This window comes from Sturnus vulgaris, chromosome 5, assembly GCF_052056855.1.
Source record: "Sturnus vulgaris isolate bStuVul1 chromosome 5, bStuVul1.hap1, whole genome shotgun sequence".
Taxonomy (NCBI): domain Eukaryota; kingdom Metazoa; phylum Chordata; class Aves; order Passeriformes; family Sturnidae; genus Sturnus; species Sturnus vulgaris.
In genome coordinates this window covers 34193142-34216809 of record NC_142247.1, presented here as the reverse complement: position 1 = coordinate 34216809, position 23668 = coordinate 34193142, and the positions used below count along the sequence as shown (strand labels likewise).

Below are 23668 nucleotides of genomic sequence, written 5' to 3'. Positions count from 1 at the left end.
AATCAGACTAAAGCTAGTCAACCCCCTTGAAATACGTAAGGTGGATACTGGGTCATCAGTGTTTACAAATGCACTGCTGTCATATCCCTCTGCTTGGTACAGTTCAACCTCACAACTTGCTTCCATAAAAAATCAACAACAGTGACTAAGGGCTTATATTTATTGAGCATCCATCATGTGGCATCTCAGTTCCATCAGCAAGCACAAACTCCACAGGCAAGTAAAGTTCATTTTAGCTTTCCTGTTTTTCATGAAACAAAGCTAACAGCATCTCAGCTAGTGGTGAACTCTACCTTAGAAGTGTCTTTATAGACTCCTCGAGTGGCCACTGAATGCCCAAATTAAATGTATAAGAGTCCAGATTTTCTTTTCCTTACTCACTTCATGTCTTATGGTAGCAGTTCTTTCTAGACCAATTACAACAAAGAATATTGTTTAAGCTGATGCTCGATGCACAATTTAGAAGAGGTTGGCTCAGATCAGTCCCAGCTGAGGGAAAAGAAAGGGAAGAAAAGAGAAGAAAACAGTGAGAAGCACCACTTTTTAGGTGTGTCCAGGGCATGCAATCTTCTAGATACAATGTGTGCTTAACCATAACCTAACCTGGACACGAAGGTGTGAGAAGATGCTCTCCAAGCACTGCTTGACTTTGAAAAAGAACAAGCAATGCTATTGCCTAAAAAAAATGGTTCATGGAAATAACTAGTGAGCTTCTAATGCCGTCCTGAAAGTAAAGAGTGTGGAAGACTAAAGCACTTGTTGGACAGCTTTCCATATAGCTGAACCGATGACATTATATTGTTTAACTACCGGAAAGAAAACAGCCAAGGCCTATTGTATTGAGAAATATTTTCCAACTGATCTAACATGTGCTTGAAGCTTGCACAGACCTCATACCTCCCACCTGACCTTCTCTAGTTAAAATCCACCAGAGAACAAGAAAATAGTTGTGATATTTTAATGAGCACGTTACATGCTTTAATCTGTTTATAACTCAGTTTGCCAAGTTAAGAGATCATTTCTGCTCAAAAGCAAACAGCTGGTTGCCACGTTAGCATAAACACATTCCTCCCTTCCATCTCCATGCGGCCATAATACTTCACACTTGGCTGTTATGAAAAGTTTAGTCTGCCCAGACTTTGTCTGACATGGAGGTGCTCTGGTAAATCCTTGTCTTCAATTTTATAGCTGTGGACAATGATTCATTTACTTCACTTCTTTTTTCACAAGCTATCGACCCGTGCTCCAGAAAGGTCTGCGATCCTAATGCCGACTGCATCTACCTGGGGCCAAATCAGCACAAATGCACCTGTCGGGAAGGTCACACAGGGGATGGCCAGGTCTGCCTGCCCATAGACCCTTGCCAGGCAGCACATGGGACCTGCCCTGCACAGTCCAGCATTTGCATCTATGATGGTCCAGGAAAGGTCAGTGTAACTGCTCAAGAAGAAATAATGCTTTCTCTCCAAAAAGAAGCCATGAGGGTATGGAAACAGCTCTCAAGGAAATCAAATGCTATTCCTAGCTTTATCATAAGCCCTGCTGTTGACCAAGAGGGAGTCCTTTTACCTCCCCTCTGAAAATAGGAATGGCAGCAGTGTTGTTTTTTCTGGGACTGTTTTGGCTCTGATTTGCCTCCCTAAAATGGAGGCATTGAAATAAATCTTCTCCCAGTTAAATTTTGTCTCTCTGGCCACAGGGGACTTGTAGGACCAGCAGGGTCCTTATACTGGTACCATATATCCATGTCTAAATTTAGTTTATTTAGGAAAGAAGCAATCTGAGTCTTTGAAAACAATGAACAGCACTTTACAAAGACTGCATATTATCTATGATGTTGGGAACTGGCTCCAATTTCTGTGGTTCAAACTTGCACTGCCAAAAAAGCAAGACTTCAAAAGGCCTGGTTTGCTTGGACACTCTGAAGAGCCAAAAAGGAACTCAGTCATTCAAGGTTGTTTTGCAGTTCATGATCAGGTCTCAGTGAAATGTACATGGCTGAAACACAGGCCGGTGTGTACAAATATAAGCTTTATATTTGTGTCTGAATTCACCAGGTGATTAACTAAGACACTGTGTTCAAGCCCTAGTTCCAGAAATTATTCTGAAATCCACAATTTGTGCACAGCTAATTTTCTCTCCCCTCTCACATCCTTCTGATTTAGTCCCACTGTGAATGCAAGGAGCATTATACCAACTTTGTACCTGGGAAAGGCTGCAGCATGATGGACACCTGTGAAGCAAACAACACCTGCCACAAAAAAGCCAAGTGCTCAACAGTTGCACCGGGACAGATTGCGTGAGTCTTTTTGCTTATGAAAGTTTCCCCACAGTTCTTCCATCCTTCCCAAGTAAATGGGCTGCTAAAACAAATCCTGTGGATGGACACCTCCTGAAGTTATCTTTAATGGCTTCTTTATCAAGGACAAATCACAAGATTTAATGGGGTTAGGGTCAGCCAATTAACACAGTGTTAGATTTCATCAGGCCATTTGCTAATACCTATTAAGTTTTATTTTGAAAGCACTCAGAGGTCATTCCTACACTAGTAAATAAAAGGAACTAAAACCTCTTTTCTCTTCCTCAGGGCAAGCAGCACTGTTTGTCTCACAGCTAAAGTCTCTTCCAAAATAGAGTAACTGCCTCTTGGCAGCAGTTCCTGGCACTGCTATCCCTTCAACTGTGCCTGGGCACTGCCAGGGAAAATGCTACTTGGTGTGGGCCAGAAACACACCAAACAGCATGCTGAAAATTAATCAGCATTAATTATGGGATGGCACTGGAGCCCTGCCTCTTCTGAGTATACTAATACAGATACAGCCAGGGAATCTGCCCCCCAAGCTGTGAAAGCAACACCAGCCCCAGCAGATTCCTTAAAAACTCGAGTCAAGCAGGTGGGAAACTGCAAAACCTCTGGCAGACTTGGCTTTTCCTGTACAGAAATATGCTACATGGATGTTAGAAAAAAGGCACAAATGGCACTAAACTCTACAAAGTTCTCTTAAACCACAGGATTTGGCTTATGTGATTCTATAGCCCAGTATTGGCAGGTACTGGGTTAAAGAGCTGTGCCTGAAATAGCAGGTTTTGGGAGCTGAGAGCTTCAACATGAAGGACAATACAGGCCATTCATTGTAAGTTAGGAACAAATTATCACACAGATCCATAGAAAGAAAGCATTCACTCAGGAGAGTATTCTTATTGCCAGTGTCATCATGCAGCTTTCCCTTGCAGGGTAATATCAGCATCACTTCTGTGTAAGCTGCTGTGCTTTTCAGACAAATTTATCTAGAATAGCCCCTAGTTCTCTTCTACAGCATAGCATGCTACTCCAACTGCTTACTATAGACTCACAGAGCACTTAGTATAGAGTACTACCATACTGCACAACATCAGCTGAAATTTGGAAATAAAATTCCAAATCAGGAGCTTTTTACCTAATTAGTCACTGTTTCACCATTGTAAAACAGTTTTTGAAAGCTGAGAAAGTTTTGAGAATTTTAGAATTGGAAAATTAAAAAATTATTACTGGGGATGGAAAAGAACAATAAAAATTCTCTGCACATCATTCATTTAATGATATTTAATAGCAAAAAAGTACAGAAGAATGGAGTGGGATTGAAATAAAACTTGAGCTAAGGAAAATCCATTTATGAAAGAGGAACTTTACAAAGGAAAGCTTCGATTTGTAAATGTGGGCACAATAAATAGATGCTGGTAAATGACAGACTATTTTGGCTGCATCTCAGATTTTAAGTGCATTTGGGAAGGGTTTTTGGTTGGTTATTTTCTGTTTGTTTGTTTTCTAAAACACAAAGCTATAACAGAGGCCACAAAACTGCATAGCTTCTTTTCTATTTTTGTTTTGGTTTGATTCTTTTAAGTATACAGTTGTGCTATTAGCTTTCCACACAGACAGTTCTACTTTCTCCAGTACCAAATTATTTGTACAGGAATAAATCTCTCATACAGGCAAAGATGTAAAAAAACCAAACATTTGATTTGTGAACATAACACAGCAGCATCCTCAAAAACCACAATTTCTTCTATCTTATGTTCCCAGGTTGACCTTTCCTGAATGAGTGCTGACACTTTCTATGGTGTTGCTTCAGCACAGTAATCATGTTCAGCCTTGCCCAGAAGCTATGAAGCTCCAACCAGTGCAGAATTGTACTGCATATTAGATCATAACTTCTCTGGTTTCCAAGGAGAGCTCCCTTACCACCAGTTAAACTCCATTATTTTCTCTTAATACCACTCTTATTTTTCCTCTAGGTCTTCAATGTAGAAATTAGTAGCTTCATAAGCCAAAACTCTATTATAGAGGGTTTTGGTAAAATGGAGACAGAAAGATGAGCTTCCCTCTTCCAGAGAGATAGAGTTATTCTTCCCTGAAGCTGAAGTTGTGACAGATCCCATCTTTTCCAATGGTCTTCGCCATACCCTGCCACAGAAAGCCAATTCCTTCATCAGAAGGAGTGAGGAAACACACAGGTTGAAGGGTTCAATCTCATGCAATAGGTGCTAATCTGTAATTGCTCAATGCTTTCCTTTGGCACACAAATCTAAACTACATTACTTGGATGCCCACTCAGTTATGAACAATATTGTCCTCAGGAGAGAAGTTTTGAACTATGTAGGCATTTCTGCAGTTCACTGTGCCCCCAGAAATGATAGCCAAAAAAGTTGTGTTTAGCTACCTGCTTCTTTATGAACATTAGAGGAAAAAGAGAGGAGAGCTTTATTTTGAAACCTGGATCTGATTTGTGCCATATTTCAAGGGTCCTTTTTTTCTGCTATGCTATTTCTCAGCTCCTTTGAAGCCTCAGTTGTTTTCTTCTCTGTTCAGAAGTGGGAGCTAGCTACAGCAATTCAGCAATATTTGTCCCACTATAAAAAATTGATCAGCTCTCAAGGAGCAGCTGTTCCTCACTCCCAGCTGTAAACCCTTCATCCAGGCTCCACAGCCATGCTCTCTCTGCTCAAGAGATCCCCTTAAAAAGAAGTCGATTCACCCTCAGAATAGCATCCTAAAAATGTAGCATGCTTTAGACTACCATTTTTACCCAGGATCAGAGTCAAAGCTGGAGATTTTTGGCCAAAATCTCAACACTCTTCTGAGCCTGTATGCAGCTCCCGAGATTGCAGGGATTTGTGGGGACTTCCAAATAATATTGCACTCACCACAGAAACAGCTACAGCAGAGCCCTTACATAGGGAAAAGCAAAGGGTCTGGCACCAGGCTGATACCACTGTGGGGTGTGCCAGGTGTGTGTTTTTAACAACCAGCACATGCAAATGATTAATTATAGAAAGGGAATCTTTTGTTGACGTGAAGTAATCCTCTAGTGATGCTATCAGGAAAAAATATCCAGAGAGACGAATCATTGTGGATAGAGCTTATATGAATATTGAACATGCTGCAGACTTAATCGGGAAAGGTATTTTTAAATCCAGTGCCTGTCTGTCCATTTCATGGCAACATGGCCAGAGCCTGCTTTAGACATCCAGAGTACTGAGTCAGGCACACACCACTGGCACCTCTCACAGGCTGGAGTCCCCAGGAGACAGACAGGGTGTTACATATGAGATGCTATTTGCAGAACAGAGACAGCAGCAACACATGCATCTAAAAAAGCATGAGATTTTCTGCTGCAGCAGAAAAAAAATATAATGTTAAAAGTACAAATATCACTGCCCAAAATGGTGGCATTACTTAAAGGGCAGAGTAACAAACCACCACTTTGCTTTGTTGAAAGGACTAACACCAGACTGCTTTTTCTATAAAATCCATGCAGCTATTCCAAGGAGTGATGAGCTGCCATCATCTCCCTTAACTACCATTAATCCTGTCAAATCTAATGTCATGAGTGAGGTCTTCACAAAGCAGCCTCCCTGCTGCAAGAGTAGCATCCCTTACATTTGTGCTGTGCCTTCTCACCCACAGACAGGCAGGCTGTGGACTGTGCATTTCTAGGCTCCAGCAATCACATTTTGGGACCAGAGGCTGAAGATAGCCTTTATTCAGAGGTCCTGCAAGACAGACACTGCTAACTCCTGGCCGAGCTAACAAGAGTCCATCACATGAAGCAAGCAGCCATCAGGCTGCCCCACACACTGACACACTTCAGAAGCAAAGCATTAACTACAATGCACCAGTGCTTCCTGAAAATGCCTTCAGAGAAGCAGCAGGTAACACCTGGTGCCAGTTTCTTGGGAGCCACAGCTAAAATTCCCAATCCTTTCACAGGTGCACGTGCCAGGGGGGCTCCGTGGGGAATGGGTTTGTGTGCTATGGGAACATCATGGAGCGCCTGCAAGAGCTGAATGCAGAAGTGGGAGGACAGTGGCAGGGCAAGCTGACATCCAGCCTGGTGCTCATGGGTGAGTGACCACACACGAGCAGGGCCAGCCTCAGCCCAGGGGGCTGCTTCATCTGATGGCCCTGTCTTCCCCCCACAGCCCCTGCTGCAGGAAAGTGCCACCCACAGCGTGACACAGCACACTTTGCACACACACTGCAAAGTCCCTCTGACCCTCTACAGCCGCTCTGCTCCTCACACCATGAGTGCAGCCTGCGAGAACCTCCAGGCAGAAGTGCTAAACATGCTTCCACAACCCCTCACATGTCATTCTGTATCACCTGTGGGTTTCACCCCACAGTGTAACAAGTGGGATTACCCCACTGTTTTGGACAATGAGATTTGTCCTAGAATGACACACACTAGTCCGTCAAAAATACTGGCAATTCCCAGTTATCTTGGGAACTGAACAACCTAACAGCCTTCATCATCTTCTCTATGGCCAAAAATTTGAGCTATGAACAAACACTGCTAGAATTGAGCTGGGCCTTTGACTTAAACTTGTAAACGTGGGGGGAAAAAATTCTTTCTGTTTAATATAATTGGCTCCCACGGAGCCCAGCAATTAAAATAAAGACCATGAATTCCTGAACAGAACAGAGTAAGAATCCACCACAGCTGGCCAAGGTCAAAACCTGGCAGTGACTTTCACACTCAGCACTGAAAATAAATATCCATTGCCTCAGCACTGAGAGCTCAGTTGCAGTTTCTCTGTGCATTTCTCCTCACATGTCTGAAAAGAGTCCAGCATGCTGAGTTAACAACAACTCAGATTTTATGTTCTTTGGTGAAGTTTTAGACATAAATGTGCCATATGGTCTACTAGCCAGAAGCTACAAAGATACATAAACCACATAGGTTATCTTACAATATGTTCACCCCACACTGATGACTTCCAAAAGCTAAGAATTTATAGATGTTTTGTGGCCAGTATATTAATTTTGAGATACATTCTCTGTACAATACACCTGTAACAACTGTAAAGATTTTTTCAGTTCTGTAGAAAAAGAGCTGAATATTGTTGTCTCTCACGCCACTGTCTTGGGTACAGAAATAGCCTCTGGGTAGAAAATGAATTCTAATTAACTTTCAATGCATCAGCTTTGATTACCAGTCATGTGTTTGCTGATATTTGCAGTACCAGCAGGTTATCAGCAGTGTATTTCTCACCCCACAGAGACCGAATTGATTTAAAGCAGAAGGCTGCCTTCCTGTAAGGATACATCTCCAAAGAAACTGCTGGGTTTGGGTCCTTGCCCTGACCTGCATGCCACAGAATCCAGGCTGCCAGTAGAATCCTGAATGTTTTGCCTTATTTTGTGTCAAATATGCACCAGCACCTGGATTTCACATACCATATGTCCCTCATCTTCTAATGACTTGGAGTTTAGAATCTTAAATTAATATTTAATAATCAGATAGTATTATTGCTTATTCTCCCCTCACAGCTTTGCACTGTCCCTTTGTCAAATGAGCTTTTCAATAGGAATTTAAACTTTTTTTATTCCTTCTTCTCATAAGAAAATACCTATGAATGGCAGCTGAGCACTCTGGGACCATTTACTGTGCTTGTACCAACAAACAAGGGACTCAAAGGTACAAATGTAAGTAAACAAGAGAAAAGGTTTCACATCAGGGGGCTTTGGCTTCTGCAGAAATCTCATCTGTGTTGTGTTTTGATTTAGTAGATACAGATAATTTGCTCTAGTAGACTTCTGGTCACATTTAACTCTAGGGGCCACAGACTGCATTTTTCCTAATTGAAAGAAAAACAAAATAATTTGGCGAGTTAGGATAGAACACTGCCACACCTCAAGTAAGTTTTGGATTGTCTTACATGACTATGCTCAAAGTCTTTTCACTCACTTGAGATGGGTTGAAATATGATCTCAATTATCAGCAGCAAGGCCTGCAGGTCATCTTGTACATAAGGGAGATTTTAAAAAATAGTGGCTTTAGTTAAAAAAACCCCAAAAACTGGCATGTAAGTAGCACCTTCCACTGACATCAGGACAACTCTGGAGGTACCTACTGCTCATACAGGGACATAAAGGTACACTGTGAGATGAACTGAAACCAAGAGAGGTCTGCACTTTTTTCAGACGGCATCATCTTGCTTCAGGGTAAAATGTGTAATTGCAGAATGTAACAATTGAAGAGAACAAAAAAGCATATGCCATGAATTTTTTTTCAGCCTGCATTGAAAAAAATCTCTGTTCCTCTGCTTTTCTAGATAAAGGATCTTCTGAAAAATAAACAGAAAGCACAGTACTTCGTTAAACTCCATATTATAGCAGGTCAAGTGAACACCAGTAGCTTGAATAATGCTAATGTGATATACACTTTGACTGGCAAGTCAGGAGAGATGTCAAAGGGAGAAAAGGTAAGTGGCCTTTCAGCCTCCCACAGCAAGAACAGTCCTCTCTGTGTCCTCCACAAGGAGTAGGAAGGTTCTTTCTGCAGGGAGACACCAGGGCGAAGGTAACGGTTGGATTATGAAAAGCCACAGCTGTGGCCATGCATTACAAGGAGTTCAAGTCAGACTTGAAACCTCACTGGCACCAAAGTTCTCACTAAAACCAGAAAAAAAAGTTACCTTCAGTCATGTATCAGCACTGAGTGACTTAGCAGACTAACACAGACTGGTCTAAAATGTTTGCTAAAATGAAGTTATCTTAAATCTGCAGATATGACCAATGGAGCTGGAGGGGCAGGGGATGGGTGTTAAGAGAGCCCAGGTGAAGTAAGAGGTGGCAGGGGAAGAGAGAAGCCCAGAGTTTATGCTGGAAACCTGTAAATACTGCTCACATGGAGCAAGCACTGACTGAGCTGCAGGTCCCACCTCCCACTGACCACCAGCAGCCTTGGAACAAGCAGCAAATAATGTCTCTAGCAGACAGAGAATACATGGCCATTAACCATGAAAAATACATAGCAAAGTTCATCATTAGCCCAGATTATCCAATGTCAGTAAACATCGGGGCAGTCTGATACCATAGTTTAAAAAACTCATTCCCTATGGATGATACACTAGATTTTGTAATCTGGAATTATTGTTCTTGGTACATTATGTGTCTCTTGATGGATTGGGCCCGTGTGGAGGCTGAAATCATGTTTTGCAGTAGATCAGTGGCACCTGAGCAGAGATATCTATTTTGTATGTTCAGTGAGTACACACTCCATTTGTAACAGGAAAATATCCTTGCTGTCTGAGCCCTGTTTGTTTCCTGAAGGCTTCAGTACAGTGCAGAATCAGCAACATTTTGTTGTTTTAAACATACATAGAATATAAGGAAATGGGTTGGAGTCCCGTAAGATTATAGGAGCTGACCTTTCCAGTACAACACAATTTTAAATCATTTCCTGGCAGATTTTTATTACTAGCAGAATTGCTTTCAGGTACACTGAATTCCCTTCAGGACTTGTCTCTTTTTCTCTTCTGAATTTTGCTGTCCTAAAAGATCCTGAAGGATCAGGATCCTGATCCAAAGGAATTTTTTCCATTTCCTTAATAAGCATTGGAAGCAATTTTTAGCCTCCCCAGATTTAAATTGCTCAGGTGTTGGCAGCAGGACGGAGTCTTAGAGTACATTCAACCTGTGAATCACTCTGCTGTCATTTTGTAATAAAGAATTCACTTTCCATTGCTGGCTTCTTTCAGGATAACCAATTAAAGATTAGAATCCAAGGAGGAAAGGGGAAAGGAAAAATTTTGCAGGGAAATATTATTGCTTCCAATGGAATTTTGCATATTATTGACAAAGCCATGGACAACGTGGAGTCAACATTTGAGAGCAGCAAAGAGGTGAGCCATAAATTATATGCATGCAATGTCAAACTTTCTCTTAAAATAGTTTCACATTAAGTGAATGTGAAGGAGGTTGACTGACAGAAACTAAACAAACTCTACTGAGCCATTGCACATCAGCTCACAGAAGCAATATTCAAAGTGAAAGGTAATGACACAGTTTCCACAGAAAGCAGACATTCAGCCAAGCTGGACCATAGAGGGTTTGGATGTTCTCACTGCATCTGAATGGTTCCTCAGATAATTGGCAGTCATTTCACCAGGCAACATTTGTATTCAAAGTTTCAACTCCTCCCCACAAAAGGCTAATATTAAAAAAAATTTAAAAATTAAAAAATTTAAAAAAAAATAAAAAAATAAAAAAACCCCATAAAAAATAAAAACGTCGATTTTAAATGCTTTGGGGTTTTTTGTGCCCAGTTTATCATACCTGCTTAAAAGTTCTCTTCCTTATGTTGCATTTTTCAAATATTTTACTCCTCTACCTTTTTTTCATGGGGATGAAGAGATAAAAACCCTTTCCCCATACACACACAGCTGTGTTTCCTGTGACCACCCAATGTTTCAGGACAGTGACAAAATCTAACTGTAAGCCAACAGAGCAACAGGAAAAACGTGCTGCCATCTCAAGTCAATTCCAAGCATCATCAGCCCCCCTCAAACGAAATGTATTCAATCTCTAACAGCTGAGACCCACCCAGTAAGTCAAGAAATGTCTCATAAAAACTGGTGTTTATTTCATGTTCCCAACTGAAACAAATCTTACTTTGATCCTATTTCAGAAAACCATAATGTCAGTACTTCAAGCTAATGGAAGATACAGCCAATTTACATCTTTGATAGAGGTAAGGATCTAGAAAAGCAGTTATATAAAGCTACTTTCAGATGTTCTTCAACATTAATATGCCATTTCTCTTTTATTTTTAAACCAAAACAGAAAACTGGCCTAGGAATGGATTTACAGCAGGACAACCAGCCTTACACAGTTTTTGTTCCAAGTAACAAGGCTCTGAGTAACATGAAAGCTGAGGTTCTGGATTACCTGCTTTCTGCAGAGGTACAGTCTTTGTATAAGGCAAATCTTTCTCAGATAGTAGAGAGATAGGAGATACATGTATGCATTGTTCAGTGTTCACCTAAATTAGCTCCTATGATCAAGGCTGAAAGCCATCTCTAACACAGATCAAGACATCACCTAGAGAGGAAGAGGATCTGGGGTCTCCCATCACATACAGAGATGCTGTTCCTCCACACCAGGTCCCCAAACCTCTGCTTTTGCCCAGACATCACAGCCTGGACAGCCACACGGCACAGCCCTAAAGCCTCTCCTGAAATGCATCACCCTTGGTAGGAACAGTCAAAGGAACCAGTTGCCACAAGGGCCCCACTGGATGGGAATCGCTGCTGATGGGGTCCCAGGTGGTGGATATTGGTGTCCTGTCCCCTGGACACCTCCTGCCTGTCCCAGCACACATAAAACTTGGTGTAGGGGTGAGGGCATGGAATGCCAGGGTGCCTGCCACAAGCTGAGCACCACCACTGACACAGAGGTTTCTGGTGCACCAGCCAGTGATGCTGTTCTCATCCTCATGTCCACTCATGAAGCCAGACTGGGTTTCTGAGGTTCATTTTGGGCTAAAACAGCCTCTTTTCTGCACTGGCAGGGCTCCTGGAAGCTGCTGGAGCTGGTCCGGTATCACATTGTCTCCAACACTGAGGTGAGCACAGCTGCTTTGCCAGCCCGGAGTGTAAGAGCAAGAACCACTGTCAGGGGATAGTGTCAAGGGATATTGTCAGGACTGCAGGCACAAGTACCAGGAAAAGGACTTAGTGCCATGGAAATCAAGCCGTCTCTGAGCCTATTCTGCTAAAGTCAGTCTTCTGTTTTTCAGAAAGAGCTGGTTTCTTTCATCCTCTAAGCAAGCCCCCTGTTTTTCCTGGGGGGATGTTCATCCCCACCCCAATCTCTGTTGTGGGGAAGGAAGGAAAGAAAGAAGTGACTGTATCCTTAATGAAAGGCTCTGTTTATATCATCTGGCATGGTCATTCCCAGCACACAGAGTGGGATCAGAGGGAACATGAGACCCATCTCTACCTTCCTTCATGGTACCAGCACCACCGCAATGGTCCATGGATGCAAACAGGACTATTTTTAGAGACAAATATTAATTTTAATTAGACTGATTGTTATAATTGGAAGAAAAATTAATATTCTTTTGAGCAATAAAGTTGTCACATGCAGGAACCAGCAAGTTCAGTCATGATTTAATGGCATTAACTTTGTTACACAAGCTGGTTAGTCAATGCAAGGCTGACCACATTGATAATAATTTTCTCTCACCAAAGAAAGTCTTTCTTGTGAAATCTGCCTGGATTTGAAAAGAGTAATGATATTAACTTCTCTCAACCCATTTATATTCATTTCAGCTAGAGGTTGCCAGCCTTGTCTCAATAGAGCACATCAGGACCATGGCAAAGCAGTTCATTCACTTTAACAGGACCAGCACTGTAAGTCACAGCCCTCACCTGTGAGCAGCTCACTCTCATCGAGGCAACTTTGTATGCAGGGAGAATAAAAGAAGTGATAAGGGGAGCTATTAGCAGAGGAATTTCTTGCTATAATGAGGCAGGAATTTTCAGCTTCTTATTGCCACCTACTGTTAGCATTAATAGTATAAAGGATGAAGAGCAAATGATTGGTATATAAGGACAGCCTACAGGGGTTTTGTCCTTATGATTATCCAGTCCAGAAATGATCCTCATTCATGCTCTGCCTTATTTAAAAAAAAAAAATCTATTTAAAATATTTTAAATCATTTTGTTACATATTTTAGTAATTTTAAACACTTATCAGTGCACACAAAAATATTATTTTTCTCTCTTTAATATTATAGTCTCTGATCCTGGTGTACCTAGTGAAGACATTTTTAAAGTGTTAATTTGTCAGTATTTCTGCAAAACCAAACTGATCTGTTAGGTCAGCTTCCTTCTCTATTGAAATAGAGATGTACCTATAAAACTCCTTGTAAGGGCAGAGCAGCTGCAGGAGTAAATGCCCAAAGAATACTTTTTTTTCCTCTCTCCTGTGAATTTGGATAGATCCCAGATTCTCTCTCACTTTCCCCCTCCTCTGTCAGAGAGAACACCAAGGCGTACTTAAACCCACTGAAATCAGTGCCCGAACTTGTCAGTAGTCTTCTCATTTTGGCCAGTCTGTTATTCACCAGTTCCACAGGCTGACAGGGTAGATTCATAGAAAAACTTTAGATACCTCTGTTGAAGCCCAATATTCAAGAAAATACACAATATCTGTGAGCTTCTTGCATAAACATAATAAAAGCATAATAAAAATTACATAGCAAATTCAAAAGAAGTATGAATAAAAAGTAATTTTAAATATTTAAAATTAAATCATCAGAAATTGAGGAGCTAAAACACTTTATTATTAATAACAATTTATTGTTTCATAGGGACAAGTCTTGGTGAGTGGAGAAAAAATTGAAGAAACAGATATTGTTGCAAAAAATGGTCGCATTTATACCCTTGAGGGCGTTCTCATCCCACCCACAATTGTTCCAATCCTACCACACTGGTGTGACGAGACAAGTCAGGTCACAAAGGTAAGAGAATCACAACGAATCTGTATCTCCAACTCTTCCATACAAGGCATTCCAGCTGCCTCTTTCCTACCTTCCCCAATACCATCCATTTGAAAGAGGTATTTTTGGAAATAAATATATCAATGGCCACCAGCCTGCAAACAGGGACCTCATATGAACACTTCCTACACCATTTTTTAAAATCTAGTCGTTGCATTAACCCTTTGAAATACTCTGTCTCTCCAGTCCAACTCTTTCCTCCAGTTCCTGAACCCCCCCATTTATGCATACAAGTACATGGGAATTTACAAGTGTCATGTTCTCAGGGAAAACTACTCCCTGTTTCTCAGGGAAACTACTCCAGATCAATATTTTCATTTCTACTAAAAATACATGGAAAGGAAACAGCAAGTTAAAATATTAACATAATAAATTTATATTTATATATTAGAAATATGTTGTTTTCAGCAGGCACAATTTCCCCTAGCCCTGCTTTGCTCCAGAAACAAAACTGTTCCAATTTAAAAGGGTGGATTTTCACAAACCTTGCTCACTTAGGTAACATGGTAAAGGCCTTTACTTGGTAACATTCAGATGCTATTTCTGGTAGGAGGGCTGAATGTCAGACCAAACTTTTCACTTGGAGTAAGCACAGCTCCAGCGAGCTGCCCCTGGACCATGGTCAAGCCACACCTGGGCCAGAAACAGTTCCGGTACAAAAGGAAAACTTTTAATGTCTTAGTTTACAACAGTCCAGAACCACTGCCTGCAAAGAGGTTCCCAGCAGGGCTGGACAGCATCAAAATGTAATGAAGAAAACACTGGCAGTAAAGATCTATTACCTCTGGCACTAACTACAAAGTGCTGTATGTGCAATATAATCATAAACCAGGCAGAGCTCCAAGCAGCAATCTCTGATGCAAAAAGCAATCCATACCCAGAACACTCCAGTAATCTGAATTCCTTACCAAAAACCTACCTAAAGATTATGTCCAACAATCGATCCTAAAGTGACAGACAAAAAAATTATTTAAAGACAAAACACTGTCGGTCACAAAAATTATTCCCCAAATATAAGTTAGGCACTTCTGTTGACCTTGAAAGCCTCATGCATAGTTAAAAACATAGTTATATATTCCTAGAGTTAAGCAGAGCACTGCTAGCCAGGAAAACACAAAGGAGCAATGGCTTTTGCAGTTTTTACTCTGCACCAAGCATTTCTATCACTCTCAGAAAACAGGAGCACCACCACCTAATAAATACTACTTGCATTTAAAGAGTTAAAAGGCATAAAACTTGTAGGAACTGAGACATCTACACACTTCTGAGAACTTTGCATCCCTAAAGATGAAACCTTTAGGCTAATGCATTCTTATCCATGTAACCATACCCAAATGCTGAAAGCTGCACCTGAGCCTAACTGGAGGACAGCAGGGCTTATTCTTAATGTCACAAAGAGCACAGAAGGGACAGCAGGCCCTCAGTGCCTGCCTAATGTGTGGACCACAGCCAGTTTTGATGATCTCTGACAAGGGGTGCTCGGAGCACTGAAGGAGCAGCTGACCCCTTCTCCACCTCCCCCTAGAGATCATCACCCCTGTGGCAGATTTAATGGGAATATATCTCTGTGCTCCAATGACTTCAGTGTAAAAGCAGAGTATCAATCTGCTACTGACAACATGCAGATCTGACCTTGCCCGGAGGTGTGGGCAGTTTTCTCTGTCCTTTGTTGGGGCATGGCAGAAGAGAGACCAGACTCCCACCCTGAGGAAAAGGAGGAAGCAGGTACACATGGCTGGGACCATTCCAGGGGGACAAAGACTGAGTAGGTGACACCAAGTGGCACTGAGCAGCAAGAGCAGCAACACCAACAGAGGGAAACATTGCCCACAACAATCAGCCAGATTTTTATGTTCTTAAGGGTCAAAGGCACACTTACAGGAATTTTCGGAAACACAAAGGCAAGACCCTACGTCAGCTTCAGACATGACTATACAGCTTGTAGAAGAGCTTTTATGTCTAAATGTATTTGGCAAAGTATATATATCTGACCCACAGACCTTTAAAACATAGCAGTGGTACTTGTACCTCAGCTATTTGCTGTACAAATGCTTTTGTAAGTGTGGATCTTTATTCCTTTAAGTCCTGCACAACATGAAGGGCTACTAAATCCAAACCAGTACCTGATTCTTTCCCCACAGCTCCAGTGATATATCTGTGGGAGAAGTGCCATAATTCAGGTTTATGGTCTCCTGTTCAATGGCTACAAAACAGTCATGGATGCTGGCTCTAGGATTTATGCCAACTTCATTGAAAAACAAGACGCTGATAGTCACAAGGACAATAGCTTTGACAAACTCCATATCCACACTCTGAAAAGTTCAATTTCTCTGAAGTTATTGCATGTAGAGCTTGTAGAGAATTCGCCTTTAAAACTGCCAATGGAGTTTATATCTCCTCAGTAATGTAATTGCCAGCCTCTGTCACCATCACATGGTGATAAATTAGCTAGTCAGGAAAAGCAACCAAAGGGTGAAGTCAAAAAAGTACCTATGTAACACTGGATCATAATGGAGTACAGGATCTACGGTGTGGAAGCAAAGAATATTTTTCTTTTTGCCACCTATACACAAGACAAATTTCTGTTCACAGTGCCTGCATTCTAGACTCAACTAATCTGTGATTTTCCAGGAAGAAATAAAATATTCTCATAAAAGTTAAATGTGTAAACCTCTCTAGACTCTCAGACAATATTAGTTAACTCATTATACTGAGTTGTGTAGAGGACACCAGTGCATTCATGTCCTTGTTTTCTTCTGTTGAGGAAGCTTCATGTTCATTAAAAGAAGGGAGTGAGGGAAGGAAAAATGGGGAAAAAGAGGAGAAGGTGGAAGTAAACAACCATTCTTCAAAAAACAGAGCCAGAAGATATAGCCCTGGTGCTGCCCTTTGGTTCCAGATTCATCCTGTAACATTTATAAGTCATAAAACAAAGGTACTTAAAATTTACAGGGTACGCCAACCATAAGCATGCATCTCAGCAGCTGGCATAACGCCTTCTCAAATCTCTGTTCCTATTGTTTCCATCTAGGGTGCATGTACAGGTTGTTTACAACATGCACTGGCTCCCTGTCCCCAGGATGCACAGCCCATCCCCAGTGACACTTCCCAACAGACTCACCAGTTGTACAAAAGGCAGCAGGAAGAGTCATGCCCATATTTTTGTTATTGCACTGGCAATATAGAGAGCAAAATAATCACATATGAATACGTAAGATTGCATAAAAATACAAATATAGATGGTACTACATTCATCTCTTTTTGGCCATGGCTGAATCTGATAATTTCAGCATTATTTTGTTTGCTGTTACAAAACTCCCTGTATACTTCATAGAAGTTCTTGTTTCTCAGATGAAGCAAGTCCTATTTCAGCAGAGGAGAGATGTGAGGAATGAGAATCACTATGACAATGCTTTGAGAGTTAAAAAACTGAATATGTTTAAAATAGACCTTGCATCTGTTAAAAGTTTCCTTTTGATTAAGCATCCTCCCCGAAGTAACAGTCTGCAGACGCAGGTTCAGGAAGGATTGAAGATCTCCCATCTGCTTTGTATCTAAGAGATGCAAATTTAGCCACATATTTCTCCACATAAAAATTCAAGTCAAGCTACCACAGAAATGTTATTCACCATTTTATAAAGATTCACTGATAGTAGTCCTGTAAATCAATAGTCAGAAACAATGAAAAGAAAGTTCATATAATGAAAAATACATAATTTAATACAATTTTAAAATGCAATACCAGCAAGATACTTTCTGTTCTCCAGGTAAATTATTCTGTGATATTAAGACTGTATCACAGAACTCTTCATGGCTTAGAAATACTAATGCTTCCCTTTTGTGCGTGATCCAGGCTTTCTCAGAGGTGCATTATTGAACACCCAGCCTTTCCAAAAATCCCCTGTGCTAGAGCCTGCAATACAATAGCAAAGCTATAAAATTACAGCTCCTTAAGATGAAATGCATCAATTTTCCAAAATATTGTCTTATACATGGTGAACTTTCCTTTTGGAGTTGAGAGATGTTTGGACATGTCCAAGCAGTTTCCATGCACTTCAACACTTGGCTGAGGAGCTGGAATACATCTCAGAGCTAAATATCAGGGGAAATCCAGATTAGCTGTCATATGTTATTGACAGCAGCACACTCATACTCTGCCATTTAGGAGTTTTCACATAAGGCTCCAAGCCCAGGTGTATTCATTTTCCCACACAGCTTCACCCATGAAGAACAGGACAACTCATCCTGTCCTGGTCCCAGCCACTCCTCTCCCAGGACTTCCCATGATATTGGATAACAATGAGTGGGAAAGACTCAAGGGAACCACACCCCAACTACTGCTTGGGAAGTGTAGTTATTGCAGAAGTCATTAGCCAGCCTCTGAGAAGTACTTACACCCTTCTGGCTTCTGGGGCTCCCAGTCAGGCCTCTGCACTTTATGAGCACCACTTAGTGACAGGGAGAGAAGCCTAAAAAGTGTAAGCTTTGTAAGCCTTTTGCTAATTCCTAGTTCTCTTGAATCACACAATGCAAATGAGTCTCTTTTAATACACTTTCTCTTAATAAATAAACTGATCAAGAAGATATTTCACAAATAAAACTACAGATATGACTGAAAAGGCCGTTCAGTGGTGCATGGTGGCTAAATCCCACCCTGGTGCAGAGGAGAAGGAGGAAGATAAAAGCAGCACATATGGCTAGGTGAAACACCCTGAGAGTGAAATACCCTGAGGTTCCTGATCTCAGATTCCAAGGACACTGCCTGCATCCTAATTCCACTGCATTACCACTGGCAAATATGAGACTACACACAACATGAGCAGACACCCACCAGCATGTTCATAAGGCGGGGCACGATGGGGATTTCTAACACTGATTCTGATAAGAACAAAGGCAATACCTGGTGGTCTGTGCATCCCCTTACTGAACGGTCAGCACCCCTTCTGGTTTTTAATGTGGCCATTGCAGAGCTGGTTCTGCTTCAACACAAGGCTTTTCAGAGACAGTTATCCCTGCCGGCCTTTCCCAGAGGGCCAAAACACAATAAAGGTTTAGTCTTTATGCACTGGCTCTGCCCTAAAGTACTGAAAAAGAGGATACTTTCTTTATTTTGCAGGAATCAAAGTGTTGCAAAGGCTTCTTTGGCCCTGACTGCAGACCGTGTCCAGGAGGTTTCTCCAAACCCTGCTCTGGAAAGGGGCAGGTAAGCAGAGCATCCAGCAGCACCCTGCACTCCAGGGAGGGAAGAATGAGCTGTGTCCCAAAAGTCCCTGGAGCATTTCTGCCCAACAGGAATGCTGGGCTCCACAGGGGCTACCTCCTTCACTTGTATCCAGCGATGGCTGTGAATTTCAGGGTCAGTTATAGGTAGGAGGGAAAACCAATCTGTCACCTGTCAGATGACCGAATTGCAGATTTCTAGGGTTCCAACACACAGCACCCAGGCAAGACTGAGTGGCCCATTCTCATGCTTTTAATTTGCACAGCATAGTGTAATGACCCAGCTCACTATTCTCACATAAAAACTGCAAAGAAACATAGAATATATAGAAGCAAAGAAAAAGCAGAAGGAAAGTTTTTCCTTTGAAGCAACTTTTTCAGCAAAAGCTAGGATTCTTCCTGAGAGTCTATCAGAGCCACAAATATGGGAAAGCATATAGTCTCTTGTCTAGCTTAAAGATTTGTCTGAATTCATACATAACAATCACCTCTCTTCTATATCAGTGTATGGATGGCCTGGATGGAAACGGGACTTGTGTTTGCTCTGAGGCATTTCAAGGCTTGAGCTGCCAGTTCTGCTCAGACCCTGGCAAATATGGACCTCAGTGTGACAAAGGTAAGTGCAGCTGTACTGCCTCAGCACAAGAGCATGGGCTATTTCTTTTGGACCCTAGTGATGTTCAGGTAGGAATTAGCTGGTTGCTAAACAGTCCCTGTGGAGGATGAGCAAGATGTTCCTGGGGTATTTTCTTTTCCTATTCAAAGGGACACATCATAAGGCTAGGGTCAGTGTAAATATAAATGAATTCTTGCAGGGAGCACAGCTTTTTTTAATACTAATTTATTGTGCTTTTGATTTCTGTCTCCCTCACACAAGTAATTGAAAAGAAAATCTTTGCCGTTCTGTTTCCATCTGCTATTGCCCACAACAGAACAGATTCTGCCTGCAATGACAAGCATATGTAGTCTAAGAACAACTAGATCTATAAACGGGTCGTGTTTAGGCCACTTAACTATCCTTAGTGAATAACTTCTGAACTATTTTATAACTTATAGTTCTGCACTGACAGATTTAGTCCTACTGAGCCAAGCCATAACACATTTGAGAGTCTACAGCATATACATCAAACATCATGCATTCTTCATCTACAAAACCATATTTAGCCTTTTTTGTTATGAAACAGCCTGCCATTCATGAAGCATAGCTCACCTGAAGGTTCAGAGGTACATGGACAAAAGCTGAGACACAAATTCCATAAGGAATGGTAGTAGTTCCTAAACTCTAGTCCCACCAAACTATTAAGTGTTTGCTTTACTAGTCAGCACTGGCTCTTCTTTGGAATGCACAAAGCTTTCCTGGTGTGTCCTTTGGGTACATTGCTGTGTCTCCAGCAGCACTAATCCACCCAGTCCTAGCAAAGTACTGGTAGGTCTGTGCTGATGCTCTGTGCAGCCAGCACTGTGCAAGATGTAGGATCTGTGGGCCCAATGTTTAAAGGCTTATTCTGTCACTGAAAGCACAGCAAAAGTCATGCAGTGAATAACTTTAATAGTCTAGGGCATAGCATTTTGTTCCTACTTCTCTGAAGCACTTTGAAATTCATTGATAAGAGCAGGGTAGAAATACAACAAGTTTTTAATGGTTACCCATGAAACATACCTGAAAAGACATGGCTATGATTAACAAACAATTCCCTCATCAAAGTGAGATTAAAAAATACAAAAGTTTAGATTCTTGAAAAAAAAATAGGAAGAGCTGATTCATAAGAAATGCTATGTAAATATAAATGCCTTTTTCCACGGTGGAATTGCACATTGTGATTTATCTCTGGTAGAATGCCTCTGCATTTATGGGAAGTGTGATAACCGAATAGACAGCGATGGAACCTGTCTTCCTGGATCCTGCAGAACTGGATACACAGGGAAACTCTGTGAGAAGCAGATTGTTCCCTGTGAGCCCTCCCTACAGCTCTGCCATGCACATGCAGACTGCCAGCTCAGCGATGGCACGGTGAGGTGAGCCAGTAACTTTCATCCAATTAATATTCACTGTGCTGCAGCTCCTTCCCATTTGCCTGACTGAAACAGTCCCTGGCAGCCGTGCAATCCTGCTATGCACCAAATAAGCATAATCATGCACCACATCAGCCTTGAGTTGCAAGATAATAATTGTGAATTCTCAATACCCTGTACCTTATATATTTAACACTGAAAGACAGTTGTATACAGATCTGATCCTTGATTAAAAGCCTGCCTTCCTACCAACATCTACAGAGGCTTTTAGGAGGCTTTTGTTTCTAACCAGACCTTAGTGATTTAGGAGTTTAAGCCTTATTGAAAAATAATTAAATTCTTGACAGTTTGAGGATAGATATCTCAATCTGGGCAGCTCAGGTAAATTTTGCATACCACAGACTTCAGCACAGATTCCCTAGTCCTGCCAGGGCTGGTAACACAACTCTCTTACTGCTTCAGCTGCCCTGCATTTGCCTCAAGCTCACCTTCACATGCAGCAAGTTTGCCTCTTGCTGCAGTGTGTCCACAATGAGCCACGACAAAGCACAGTGGAAGATGCTGCAGAGCTGGAGTGCTTAAGTAAATCCCTCCAATATAGGTTAATCCTAGGGAGGGCCCCAGGGGGGCTCATTGTCTTGCACACATTTCAGGGAGAGAGACATCTTCTGTGTCACTGAAAGAGAGCATAGCCAGCCCATAAATATTTTGGAGCTGTTAGTTCAGCTTTTCAGTGATAACATCAGCTCAGAATTAATTTGAGTCCCCATTTCGTATGCTGAGAATAGATCCCTAATTTGACTCAATTAACCCAATCAACATTTTGGAAAAAAAACATGATGTACACACTTGAGCTACTTGCATCACGAATCCAAGGTTACCAATTTTAAGCTGCCTATAAATAGCAGGTTGCAGTGGAAAACAATCACTTTACTTTAGAGCTGTCCTGTCACGTGTAACACCTCCCTCCTCCTCTTGTCTCTGTAGCTGTGTTTGCAAACCTGGCTATGAGGGAGATGGCCTGAGCTGCAGCAAAGTTGATCCTTGTGCTGTTTTAAACCCTGGTGGCTGCAATATCAATGTAAGTACGTGTTTTTCCCACAGAAATGTAAGCAAAGAGGAAGGTTTGGCCAAAAACTTCTGCAGAAGAGCCACAGTTTTCATTGGAGTTCCAGGCTCTCTCCCCACATACCACTATAGAGCTTAGACAAGCCTTATGGCTAAAGCCAGATGTCCCCTAAGAGTCCTGCATGGCTGTCTCTGCATCTCCCCCTAGGCTGAGTGTGTTCAGACAGGCCCAGGGGAGCACAGGTGTGTTTGCCAGGAAGGATGGACAGGTGATGGAAGAGACTGCTCAGCCATCAACAACTGCCTGCTGCCCTCCATGGCACAGTGCCACCAGAATGCCACCTGCATATACATCGGGCCAGGGCAGGTAGGTCCTTGCATTCAATGTCACCTTCAGTGCATGTCCTCAACCATTCTGCTCTGCCAGAGCTTGGGCTTCCTACCCTGTTTTCTTCCCCAAAGCCTCCTCCTCCCTCACAGCCACGATGTTATTTCCACATTGTCTACACAAAACAGTCTCCTTAAATTCCAATCCCAGTGCTCCCTCCTTTCTGTGTGGTGGTGCTCTGGCAGCAAATACATTTTTAGAAAGTACATTAGTAGAGATCAGGTATAAAGGTCTTCTGCAGATATTAGTCAGTGTCATTCCACTGAAGTCAATGCTAAGCTGCAGAAACACAGAGAAACTAATTCACCATGTCAAGAATATACACACTACTTTAATCATTTTAATGAATTGCTGTGTTTTATTGAAACGACAGAATGACTGTAAGTGTAAGGATGGATTTAAGGGGAATGGAATTGAGTGCACACCCATAAACTCATGCCTGGAACAAGATGGAAAATGCCATCATCTGGTGAGTAATTAATCATTCCCTGAACAAAGTGTTCAGATACATATCACACCTCACCTCCTGTGCACACCATAGAATTTATTTGCCATTTCAAGCCTGCAATTTCTTTCTGAGAAAGCACTTTCTGAGCAGTTCTACAAGCACCAAAAACTGTGTGAACCACATCAGTGTGGTACATGAGCTGAGGATAGACTGCAAGGGCTGCTCCCAAATCTGCCAGTACAGAAGGATTATCTCAAGCCTAGGATGAATAAATAAATGCTGTTTTTCTACCAGCAATTACAACTTGGATCCACTATCCTGTTGGGATATTTACCCAAGTCAAGCATCTCTACCCAGGCATCTATCAGCTTTATCAGTAGCTGCATGTGCTCTGCTGTGCCCTGTAGTCTCAGCCTCAGTGGGGCAAAGAACTGAGGTGAGGAGCACTGGGGAGCAGAGGATGGATCTGCCATAGTCAGGTGAAAGAACAGGGCCCCAGACTTATAGGAAGGAAACAAGAAAAGGTGGAACAAGGGTTTAGATTCCTACAGACTTAGAGTGTGGTGGGTAGGGGAGGGAGTTAATGTCCTGGGCCGATGGAGTATGTCCTACAGGAAGGTGAGAACACCCATGGAAGACTGCAAAAAGCTCCTTTGTAAGTTTATGTTTGTGTATAAACAGGTCCTAGTAAGAAGCTTCACA

General features: G+C 41.8%; 1 protein-coding gene across 1 annotated transcript in view; it reads left to right on the top strand.

Moving 5' to 3' along the window:
* STAB2 (stabilin 2) overlaps window positions 1-23668 on the top strand; it is a 73063-nt gene that overhangs the window by 10090 nt on the left and 39305 nt on the right. Inside the window, exons 8-27 of the mRNA XM_088165410.1 lie at window positions 1231-1427; window positions 2166-2299; window positions 6251-6384; window positions 7884-7966; window positions 8596-8745; window positions 10024-10167; window positions 10953-11015; window positions 11108-11227; window positions 11835-11888; window positions 12598-12678; window positions 13641-13790; window positions 16861-16927; window positions 17333-17345; window positions 17695-17750; window positions 18935-19032; window positions 19554-19665; window positions 20885-21065; window positions 22050-22143; window positions 22339-22497; window positions 22892-22987. Of these exons, the coding sequence (XP_088021536.1) occupies window positions 1231-1427; window positions 2166-2299; window positions 6251-6384; window positions 7884-7966; window positions 8596-8745; window positions 10024-10167; window positions 10953-11015; window positions 11108-11227; window positions 11835-11888; window positions 12598-12678; window positions 13641-13790; window positions 16861-16927; window positions 17333-17345; window positions 17695-17750; window positions 18935-19032; window positions 19554-19665; window positions 20885-21065; window positions 22050-22143; window positions 22339-22497; window positions 22892-22987 (2186 nt within the window). The remainder of the gene's footprint in view (window positions 1-1230; window positions 1428-2165; window positions 2300-6250; window positions 6385-7883; window positions 7967-8595; window positions 8746-10023; window positions 10168-10952; window positions 11016-11107; window positions 11228-11834; window positions 11889-12597; window positions 12679-13640; window positions 13791-16860; window positions 16928-17332; window positions 17346-17694; window positions 17751-18934; window positions 19033-19553; window positions 19666-20884; window positions 21066-22049; window positions 22144-22338; window positions 22498-22891; window positions 22988-23668) is intronic.